General features: G+C 58.1%; 1 protein-coding gene across 4 annotated transcripts; it reads left to right on the top strand.

The window, feature by feature from the left end:
- The first annotated feature begins 298 nt into the window (after positions 1 to 298).
- Positions 299 to 10,735, top strand: PGF (placental growth factor). Of its 4 annotated transcripts, none has more exons than XM_061998495.1 (7): positions 299 to 429; positions 600 to 639; positions 1,256 to 1,452; positions 2,898 to 2,974; positions 4,710 to 4,739; positions 4,829 to 4,848; positions 10,368 to 10,504. In XM_061998495.1, exons 1-7 carry the CDS (start codon positions 364 to 366, stop codon positions 10,412 to 10,414), a joined length of 477 nt encoding a protein of 158 aa, XP_061854479.1. In that variant the 5' UTR covers positions 299 to 363; the 3' UTR covers positions 10,415 to 10,504. The 4 variants fall into 4 exon arrangements, with proteins under 4 accessions (XP_061854479.1, XP_061854475.1, XP_061854476.1 ...); XM_061998491.1 differs by having other exon boundaries at positions 300 to 429; positions 4,829 to 4,891; positions 10,368 to 10,735; XM_061998492.1 differs by lacking the exon at positions 10,368 to 10,504 and adding an exon at positions 5,574 to 7,680 and having other exon boundaries at positions 301 to 429.
- The last annotated feature ends 534 nt before the right edge of the window (positions 10,736 to 11,269 follow it).

Below are 11,269 nucleotides of genomic sequence, written 5' to 3'. Positions count from 1 at the left end.
TGCACCGGGCACGGGCCGGTCCCTGGAAGCCCCAGGGCAGCCCGATGAGCAAACGGCCGGTGCCGGTGCGGGGGGCTGGAGTCGGGGAGCTCCGCCGCGCCCGAGGGCACCGACCGGCGCCGCTGCGCTCGGGGCCGGGCACCTGCTCCCGCCCCGCGGCGGGGCCGGGGCCGGGGCCGGGGCCGGGGCGGGCGGGGGCGGGGCGGGGCGGTGGCGGTGAAATACGGCGGCGGAGCGGGGCAGTTCCCATGGCCCGGCGGCGGCGGAGGCTGCACGGCGGGGCCAGGGGCCCGGCGGCGGCGGGGCAGCATGCTGGCGGCGGCCCGGCAGCGGCGGCGCTGAGTCGGTGCCGCGGCGGCGGCGATGCGGTTGCTCGGCGCCTTCCTGCGGGTGCTGGTGGCCGGGGCGCTGGGTGCGCCGCCAGCCCCGGTGAGAGCCAGGGGTCGGGAGGGGGTGGGAGCCGCGGCAGCCCGGCCCCGCCGGCGCCGCTCGCCCGGGGCGGCGGTGGCCGCCGGGGCGACTCCTCGGGCGCCGGGTGGGGAGACGGGGCGGCTGCCCCCACGCCGCCCCCGCCAGCGCTCACCTTTCCCTCCCTGCAGGCCCCGGAGGCGCGGGAGACCGCCAGCGCCGAGTCGCACGGTGAGTTGGAAGCGGGCGGCCGCCGCTGCCCCGGCTGGGAGGAAAGAGTTCGGTACCCCTCGGGATCGTTATCCCTTCGGAGCTCCGCGGCGATGCCCGGGGAGGAGCAGTTGTGCCGGGGGCTCGGAGCAGCCTTTTCTTTCCTCAGCCCACCTCAGGCTCCCGCGGCACTGGGCACCGCCGCACACTGGAGCGGAGCGGAGCGCTGCCCCGGGCTTCCCGCTCCTCTGGTGTCGGGATGCGGCGCTTCGCTTCGCCTCTCCCTGCCGGGAAACCTGAAGAGACGACTGTGTGCGGGGCTGGGCTTCTGCGTCTCCTCCTGCGCGGGAGGGCGTCGGGGACAGGGCAGCCGGGTGCGGGGGTGCCCGGGAGGGAGGACACGGAGCTGGCGGGCAGGTGCTGAAGGAGCGCATGGGGGTGGATGTGGTGCCAGTGCGAGCCCCCGCACCAGTGCAGCAGCGGAGTTAGTGAGGGCACGGCGGTGTTCTCTGCATCCCTGTGCCTCCGTGGTGGCTGTGGGGCCCCGCGGCGCCTGCGGCAGCTGCCCCGGCAGCGGGTATCTGGGCTCTGCCTCGCCGATGTGCCTCCTTGTAGCTCCCGCCCCGATCTCTTGCAGTCCTGACCTTTCGGGAGATATGGAATCGTAGTTTCTGCCGGCCTCTGGAGCAGCTGGTAGACGTCATTACCGAGTTCCCCAACGAGGTGGAGTACATTTTCAGACCCTCCTGCGTGTCCCTGCAGCGCTGCGGAGGCTGCTGTGGGGATGAGGGTCTCCGCTGTGTCCCCGTGGAGACGAACACAGTCACCATGCAGGTAAGCGCTGCTGTTGCGGGCTCTGGCTGTGCCTGGCATGGGGTGGGCCCCTCCCCAAGCGCTGGGAGGGTGAACTTGCAGCTTCACATCTTCTAGATACTGTAGCAGTGTGGATAACAGGGGAGCAGTCTTACAACTGCTTGAATGCATTCCAAGCCAGGAGGGCCCCTCTGCCTCCTCTTTGGGCTTGTTCCTAAGGCCAGCTGACACTCCTGGTGCTATGGCCTTCCTCTCTGCTTCCCCGTCCTCCGCTTTCTGTATGGTCCATCTTGCTGACTGCTGTCACCTTTCCAAACCTCTCCTGTTGTGGGTGGGACTAGGGATGCCTCTGTTGCTGGTAACTGCCGGCGCAAAGCGGGCACTGCCTCTGGGTTGCGGGGAGAAGGGAGGCTCTGCTGTGCCAGGAGATGCCCAGGGTAGTGCTGACAGTGACTGTGTGCTGGGGGCACAGTGAGGGGAAAGGACTGTGCCAGCCACGTTGCCAGCCCCTGCAATGGGAGCTGTGTGGAGTGGGGGGCAGATCCAGGGCTGTGAGCAAGTTGCCTGTTGGCTCTTGCTTGTGTGCCAGACAGCCATTGTCCTCATGCCACAGCCCTTGCACTGTGCTACTGGAGATCAGCCTGCTGCTGCAAGGAGCAGGGAAAAGCCCGACTGGGCCATGGGTGAGGGACTAGACAGTGACTGCAATGAATCACCAGTGATCTTAATCACTGGGGATTGAAAGCATGTTGGAAGACAGACTGGAGGTCTTAAAAAAACTCTTGACAGAGATGGAACAGGAGCCTGACATGGACTGGAGGCAACTCCCCAAGCGCAGGTCTCTCTCCACAGCAGGGGTCCTGGTGCCCTGAATGGGGTGGCAATGCTAGGCACTTCTGTGTGGGCTGGTGTGGAGCCCACTGACACTGACCATACCCCCAGATGTCCAACCCAAATGCTGGGGTGGACTGTGTACTGGCATGTGACAGGGCAACTCCTGTGCCCGTGGGCTGGGGACACGCAGTGATAGTGACTCCAGGCTCAGTGCTGTGGGAAAGGGGGACAGGAGGAGGCAACAGCAACAGGAATGCTCTGGAAAACATGACTGGGGGGATGTTTCCATCAGAGAAGACAGACGTGTACAATGGTCAAATGTGTGAAAACTCACCACAGAGACAGAAAAATATCCTCTAGGTCTGGGAAATCCCAAGACCATGGGACTTAAAATAACAGCCCTGAAGATATGGGGCAGCATTAGCAGAGCCTCTCAAGCTGCCAGGGTGGCCGGGCCTTGGCTGGCGCTGCCTGTGTGCGGAGGTGGATCTCTGCTGCCAGAGGTCCCGAGGAACTGGTTAGACACCTGTCTGACTGAGAGGCAAGAGGTTGGGGTGGCAAGGCAGTACTGTGGGAGCCCTTTCAGTCCCCTCCTGCTGCTGTCTGGGAAATAACCTTTGCTCCTCTTTCAGCTTCTGAAGATAAAGCCAAACGGAGAAGCACCCTACGTGGAGATGACGTTCACTGAGCACAAGCAGTGCGAGTGCAGGTAGGGACCCCTGAGCTTGTTTTGCAGCCCTGTGCTGCTCCAGCAAGAGCAACTCTGCCAGCTCACCCTGTGTGTGGGCCAAGGATGCCCTGGGAGCATGCTGGCAGTGCTGGGACACCCCCACTACCTCCACGTTTGCAGGTGCTTGTGTCCCTTCCTCAGCTGCAGGCACACATGCCTCTGCAGCTAGGGGCTGCCTAGTGCTGTGCAGCCAGATTGGGCACCACTTGCTGTCTGCAGGGCTAGAGCTGCTTTGGCACCCTGGCTCTGTGAGCAGGGGTGTTTGTGCCCCCTGTCCCTGCAGCCACCACCACCTTGGTGTGCCTGGTGTGTGATCCTGTGGCTGGAGGAACTGCCTGTGGATAACAGAGCAAGGCTGGTGGCCCTGAGGTAAGCTTTTGATGTGGGGCAGTGCTCCAAAGGTCAGCAGGGAGCTCCATGGCTTGACATATCTGAGCATGATTGTGGGTCAGGGAGAAAGCTGAAGGGCTAAGCTTTGGGCCTGCATTTAAGGGAGGCTGCCCCATCCAGGGCTGGGGAGCAGGGGTTTACACCCAAGCTGACAAATGAAAGCTTCAAACATGCAGCACAAACCTGTCAGGGATAAGCAGTGCTGGCCTGAAACAGATGTGCAGCACCACATGCCTGACACAGACTGCAGGCATGTAGTGAACCCCTCGATGTGCTCACTGTGTCCTAGAGTGGTCAGAGCTTGGGTTGGCCAGGGCCTCTGGCCAGGGGCTGCAGTGCTGTGTGAGCAGGGAGCGGTCACGGTGCTGCCGGGAGCTGGTGCCTGGCGCAGAGCCTCCCCAGCACAGTTTGCGTGGGGAGGTCCCTGGCGTTTGCTCTCCAGTGTGACCACAGGCAATTTAGTGTTGTTCAAAGGGGAGGGTCCTGCTGGGAGCTGCTGGGTGGGAGCCTTGCCTGGAAGAGGAGCTGGAGGATCCCTGTGCTGGTATTCCCCTGCTGGGAGGGCAGCTGTGCTGGAGCAGACCCAAGGCCTCTCCAGCTCCATACCGTCTCCACAGTATCTCTCGGTGGATGCAGAAGAGAGAATGGGAAGAAGCACATGTGTTACTTCCCCCTGCTCCACTTCCAGCTATTTTCCATGCAGGGAGTTTCCTGGGCCTGTTGTGGTTTTCCTACCTAGGGTAACTCCCAGGGGATCTCCTATGAGCACTCGTGCAGGCTGCCTTTGAATCTGTGTAAACTTCTTGCTTCCACAGCACCTTTTGGCTTCTCCCTAAGCTGCTTCCACACCTTCACATCTCCCCTCTTTGAAGTCTAGCATAGGTGTGGTGGATGTCCTGGCCTTTGGCTCCTCTAGGGGATGCTTAAGCCAAGTGTGTCATGGCTGTTTTCTGAGAACCACTACTGAGACTCTGCAGTAAAGCCCACGTGTTACTTGGGACGCTGCATCTTGTTTAACCAGCTGAGCTATGAAAGCTGTCACTGAGGGTAGTTGAAGCTGAACCTGTGCTTCCTGGCCTTGTAGGCAAAACGTCACATCCCCAAGACTCACCAGAGCTCGCCACTCCCTGCCTCTTTGTGATCTCTGCCTCCTGGCTGAGGAGTTAATAATGTAGAGAGAAGTCACATTTGGTCTGTTTTCAGCATGAATGATAACAGTTAGGTTGTGCTGTGCAGTGGGGCATCTCAGTAAACCCCCTCCCGCAGCTCAACAGACAGCACTGCTCAAGTAACCGCTTCACTCTGTCCTTTCCCCCCTCCGCAGGCCCCGGCAGGACCTGATGAAGCTGGGAAGGTAAGTGGTGTTGGGGGGGTGTTACCAGCTGGGGTTGTGGGTCTCACCTGCCACACATCATCCTCTCTTGTGGTACTTTCCTTTTGAAGGAGACGGTCCAAGGGCCGAGGTAAGAGAAGACAAGACAAGAAGAGACGTAAAGACTGTGAACTGTAAGTGGGCAGGGGTGTCTATGGGTGTTGTCTCCTGGGTTCTTTTCTTTCGGATGACCATTTCTATTAAGCTTTTAGGCCTTTACTGACTCTGTGAGTAGTGAGGGCTTTGTGCAGAGCAGACACAGGAGAAAGGAGGATGGTGGGTGGCTGTGGGGGAAAAGGGCCTTTTATGGCAGGCTCAGTAGGTTCTGGGTAGTCTGCAGGCTCAACTGCTCACCTGGGTACTCATCACCCAGGTGAGGATGGATGGGCTGTGGGCGAGTCGATGGTGCTTAACTCTGTCACCATCATAGACTGCACTGGGTTTCCTGGATCCATGAATTTCCAGATTCAACCTCATCTTGCTGCCAGCAGTGTCCTTCCTGCAGTCCTTGGCCAGTCATTGTTTGGGTTACTCTACCCTTTCCATCCTTACATTTAGCTGACTCTCCTGAACTACTTTCTGTAATAGCACAGGCTGGGCTCTTACTGCAGATATTTTTGGGATGTCGTGTCCATGGCTGGCATTTTCCTGCTGTATTTCCCTGTCAGGGGAAGCTGAAGCCTGCTGTCAGGGCACAGCCAGCACCTGCTGCTCCCAGCCAGCACTCAGGGTTTGGTGCTGGGCCGGGCAGAGGTCGGGTGAGCCGGAGGTGCCCACGCCCCGCGGCGCTCAGCCCATGCCTCGCTCTCTCGGCAGATGCGGCACCCCACGCAGGTAGCCCCCGCTCTGCCCTGGCCTTGCTCCTGCTTTCCCCCAGCGAAGGAGCTCGTGGAGCCGTGCCCCTCCAGGCAGTGGTGAGGAGCAGGACTCCGGCAGGGAAGAGCTGACGGGTCTCTTGCTTGGCCCTGGTGGGGATGCAGCCTGGAACTGAGGACTCCCTTGCTCCGTCTGCACCATCAGCAGCAGAACAAAAGGACCCATGAGCAGGCCTGGGGCTGAAGCGGAGGAGCTCAAGCAGTGTTGTGTTCCAGGGTAGCCTGGGGCAATGAGGAGCAGCGGAGATGGTTCAGATGGATGCAGCTGCAAAACTGCTCTGTCCTGCAGCGCCCTGCAGCTGAGAAGGAAGGAAACTTGGGGCAGGCAGGGCTGCCAGACTGTGTCCATCCTAGCCTTGGCATGGAGGCAGCCCAGAAGAGTGCCAGGGAGCTTACCTGGGAAGCCCTCCTGGTGGCAAAGGGGAGAGAATGGGGGATTGGTAGGACACTCCCCACGTACTCAGAGCCACATCCCAGCCTTGCCCTGCTCAGTAAAAGCTGGTGGTCAGACTCCTGAGCTGGCAGTGTGAGCACTCCTGGCTGCCTTCCAGCAGCTGCAGGCGGGGCTCTTCCCCAGGGGCTGCAGGGTCCTATGCTGGCCCAGGGCTTGTCCCTGGCAGCAGCTCCTGCAGCACCAAGGGCCTGCAGAGGGGCAACCACCAGGTTGGGACCAAGCTGCTCTCCTGGCTGGGGGCTACCCAAGTGCTGATGCTCAGTGGGTACTGGGAGGCCCTTGGGAGAACTGCTCTTCTCTATACCATGGAATGGGACCAATACCTCTCCCTGTTTACCATCACTTTCCTGCTCTTGCCCCAATCCAAACCTCTAGCTCACTGTCCGGTGACTTTTCTTCTCTCTGGCAGGGCTGATGCAAAGTTGGGGCTCTGTTAGGCTGCCTTCCCACCCAAGAAATACCCACCAAGGCTCATTTGCCTGACATGGGCGTGAGCTGGCCTAGGGGCCCTGTCTCTTACTAGGAGCATCCTGGGGTATGTAGGAGACTGGTGGCCTCATTGAGGTGGTGACTGTGAGTGCTGATGTTTTGTCCTTTCCTCATTGAGACAGATCTGTGCCCAGGCCTGGGGGACAGCCCCAGCCCTTGTTTCCTATGTGTGTTAAGTAGTGTCCCTGAGGCTCTGCCTCACTAGGGCTGGTGGCCGAATGCATCCCATGCTGCTCTGTGCAAACTACCCTGGAGCAGTGCACGTAGCTGGAAACCCTGAGGGTGAGATGGGTGCCAGCATGCTCATGGGGCAGCCCTGACACAGGGCTAAAATGAAATCAAGGGTTATTCTAGAAAGTTTAAAGAAAAAAGCTGGAGGGCAAGATGTGCAAAGGCTTGCTTACTATTAATTGGGGTCGCCTGAGGTTTATCCTGTGCTGAGGAACAGGAGTGGAGTCTAATGTAGCAGGTGTTGAGGCCAAGGCAGCTGCTCCCCACATCTGAAATGGCAGCTTGCAGCTGAGGCAGGCTCCCTCAGAGCCATAAGGCTGGGGCTGGCACAAGGGAACAGGGACAGGCCAGTGGGACCCTGGCAGGGAATGCTGGTGGTGGGTGTTGAGGTGGGGTGCACCTCCATACTGCCACCAGGCACTGTGGCATGGACTCACGGAGTTGCAGCTGTGCAGCTGAGTATATGCTCCAGGAGCTTGCTGGATCCCCTTTGCACCCCATTTCCACTTTTGGCATCCACAGTGTTGTGAGGCACGGCCTACGTGGGCTCTGCCTCAACAACAGCCCATGAAGCTCCTCCTTGGATGCGTCGTGGGTGAGGGGGACTCACTGTCCCCTTTTCACCCAGTTAGGGGCTGGGTGGGCCATGTGGCACCCTGGCTCTGATGACCTGTTCTTGTCTGTGCAGGCTTTTCCCCCTCCCTGCCTTGTGCCGTTTCAGCCTCGTGCTGTGAGGCTGAGAACTGTGCAGCCCTTGAGGGACACACGTGGCAGTTTCTGTTTCCAACAGTAAAAGTTTCACCTTGGTAGCATTAAATATTTAAAACAGAAGTTGCATAAACCCAAAGATGTTAATAAAATAAATTTGTCAAGAGTGGTGATGAGGATTATTAACCCCTTGCATGCTGCATGCGGCCTCATCCCCTGCTTCTCCCGTGGCGGGGGCTGTTGGCGTGGGCGCAGGGACATGGGCGCCTGTGCCTGCCCTGCTCTGGCAGGGAAGAGAGGGTCAGCTGGGGCAGGGCAGGAGCAGGGCCGGGCACCACCAGCACAGGAGGTCTGGGAGCTGTTGGAGGTCCCTCCAGTGCTGGGGAGTGTTTCACAGAGGCGGGGTTCCTGGCCTTGGGGCTCGCAGCTGCCATCCATGCTTCCTCCCAAGGGAACCAGCCTCTGTCTGCCCGTGTTGCTGCTAGCTGTGCTTTTTTTGGAGGCTTACACCAGCAGCTCCTGTCAGCCCTCCCTGGCCACAGCAGATGTGTTCCCTGAGCACCCTAACAGGGTCAGCTACATTTACAGACACCTCATGTCCCCCAGGCAAAGCACACTGGGGTGTGGGGGGAGCTCGGTTCCCTTGTAAAGCAGAACAACCCCATGCTGGTCCTCCATGGACAGGCAGCAAACATCCCCCAGTGTTCTAAAGCGCCCTATCCTTCCCCTGCCTGTCTCCCAGGGGCAGCATACCACTGGGTTATCGGCATCCCTGGGCTCCCTGTGCCTTCCAGTCTTACAGAGGAAAGGTTTGTTTAATGTGGATTTAGGAGCCAGAGCTGCAGCAAGATGGTTGAGGAGAGTTACAAGAGAGACAAAACAAGCTGGACTCCAGGCTGCACCAGGAACAAAATATCACATATTTTGGGGAAGTACTGGACAAAGCAATGTGGCCATCAGTCCAGAGATGCAACATCATAACTGATGAAGCCCTGATGTTACAGCTTCACTGGTAACCTCTGGGCTCCCTGATCCTGGGATGCTGGTGAAATGTTGCCTCCCAGCAGCTTCTCCTGGCACATGCCCGCACAGCTCTCCCACGTGTCTGTGCAAACAGAGATGTGCTGAGGTCATAACCTCTCACTGATCACAACATTTTGCATTTTCATAAACTTGGGCATAATCTTTCTGCCTGTTGCAGCTGGTGATGTTTACAGTCTCACTGTGTTTTAAGCTTTTCCCAGCTCTCATGGATCTATTTCAGGCTGTGAGAAAAAGGGCAGCTCTCACTTCCCTCCCTGTTATTTGTTTGTTCTGGTCTTGCTTTGAAAGTTCTCACTTCCCAACAAGGCCAACCAGCTCTTCAGCAGGTTAATCTGAAAACAATCCCCCAAATTTAACATCCTCCAGACAGCACTGACATGGGAAACTGGAAGCCCACAGGTAAGTGCCACTGTACCTCAGGGCTGATACACGTCTTCGGCCCTCACAAGGCTCTTTCTAGCAGGCTGGTCCTTGGGACACGTCTCCTAACCAATGCCTTTGGCTCACTCTCTTCTACGCTGCTCCCTGTACCATCCACCTTGCTGGCCACACAGTGACTGCTCAGAGCTGGGTGACTTCAGCTTTGCCCAAACTTGGCCCTGCTTAGCTCTGCAAAGCTTCACTGTAGGCTTCCAGAAGGAGATCAAACCACTATCTTCCAGCTCCTCCCTTCCCACCTAGAAAGGACATAGTCTTAACTGTGTGAAGCAATAAAATGCTTTAAATACAGTCCTGATGTGACTGGGTAATGGCTAGTTTATCTCCATGAGGGCTAGAGGAGGTATTTGGCAATGAACTCACCAGAGTTTTGTTCTCCTCCCGCTGACTTCTCTTCAAACATCTCTCTATCGCCATCAGCCCAACATCCAAACTGCTCTACAAATATCTCACACTGGGTTTTGTAGTTTACTTATGCTCCCTGTCCTTTCCAGGCCCACACAGATCTGTTGAAGTCATGCTGGCAGAGTTCTTGCTCTCATCCTGGGCACTGCTTCACTTCTTGTCTGCTCTGACTCTTTTCTTGAAGGAGGAGCCCCTGGGCTCTGCTGGGAATTACAAAGCTCAAGTAACTGAGGGATATAAACAGGCTGGGAAGAAAAATGTGGTTTCTGTTAGATAGAGACTGGTGAGAAAAAGGAACCTGGAAGTGTTTTGAGAATAAATCAAAGAACCAAGCACAAAGATAATGTTTAGCAGTGGGTTGTCTTACAAGGCAGACCCCTTTGCACCCACCCTATCAGACCCCCTGAGGTACAGTATCAGACTTTTACAAGAAAATGGTCTTTGTAAGAAGGCGTGTGTTTGGTTGTTGAATAGTGAGCTAAGCTACAGGCACAGACTTTTCCTGTTTTGTTGTTAAGAGACTGATTTGCACAAAAGAGCCCCCTGGGTGATCTGAGCCAGGGGAGATCCTCTGCCACCAGTGTCCACAGGGTACAAAGTCACAGGTCAGCCACAAATGGGTGCTTCTTTGGGCATCCTGGCCTGGCTCTGGGGCCTTCACTCTGCTCCGGGCCCTGATGCCACTGGGTCACTCCCTGGGAAAGGCTGAGGCCAGCCCTTCAGCATGTACTGGCCCTGGAAGGGCCTGAATGCAGTGGACTACCCAGGCTGGCATGGCACAAGGACAGCTCTTGTTGTGGTGAAACCACCTTTTTAGGAACATTTCTTGTTGCAATGTGACATGTCCGTAGATCAGCAAGCAAGGGATGGACAAGGATGCAGATGCCTTCCTCTTCCTGACTGGCCACAGCACAATGTTTCTTAGGGTATCACTGGGATTTTATTCCAGCTTTCCTCCCTTTGCAGGCCTGCTGCCACTCCTCCAGGAAGGACATTATTTGTACCTGGACTGACCCAATCGTCCCACAGATGCAGCAATCCCCTTGGCCTGGGTTGTAACGGGTTGGGCACTCCTGATTCAGCGAGTCTCCTTTGCCAGTAACTGCGGTGATCTGGTGGGCCCCACAGACCTGCCCTTCCAAGGAAGAGCCGGGCCAGGCCGCCAGGAATATAGCTTCTAGGTTAAGCCAAAGACTGGTATGCTCCATACACAAAGCATTTGTTAACCTCCAGCTGGGATCTTGACTACGCTGCCATTTTGCTGCACCTTTATGCATTTGTGCTGACATTCCTGGCTCTATATATTTGAAATACGTTTGTGAATCCAGATGTTTCTGCCAGAGTTGGTAAAAAGGCCATCCGAGAGCTCAGGGCTGGGGGGCAACGGTGCCTGCTTGCAAGATGCAAAGCAGCAAGAATCCTGGATGCCGCGGGCTGGGCCGTGGGGCAGCGGCAGCTCATCCAGCACCCTGCAGCGGCAGGTCCCGCAGCGGCAGGTCACCCACCCGCGTCCCGCCTGCCGCTCACGGCCCTGCGGGGAGGGCTGGATGGGGCGCGGCGGGCCAGGGGCAGGCAGGGGCCAGGGCTGTGCGAAACACGGCTGGTGGCGCGTTACGGGGGCAGAGAAACATGGCAGCAAAGGCGGTACTTAGTGCACGGGAGCTTTATTAATTAAGGACGATTAATAGCGAATAACGACGATACTAAAGCGAGCAGAGCACCGGCGCTTACCGCGCCTTCGCAGAGCGACGAAGAACCTGCACTGGGGCGCGGGCGGCGGCGGGACCCCGGCCTGACGCCTCCCCTTCCCGCGCTGAGCCGAGGCATCCTATCCCGGCCCGGCTCGCCCCCGGCCCTGCACCCCTGGC

This window comes from Colius striatus, chromosome 6 (genome assembly GCF_028858725.1).
Source record: "Colius striatus isolate bColStr4 chromosome 6, bColStr4.1.hap1, whole genome shotgun sequence".
NCBI classification, from domain to species: domain Eukaryota; kingdom Metazoa; phylum Chordata; class Aves; order Coliiformes; family Coliidae; genus Colius; species Colius striatus.
Note: the sequence above shows the minus strand (reverse complement) of the source record. Positions and strands in the feature narration are given on the sequence as shown.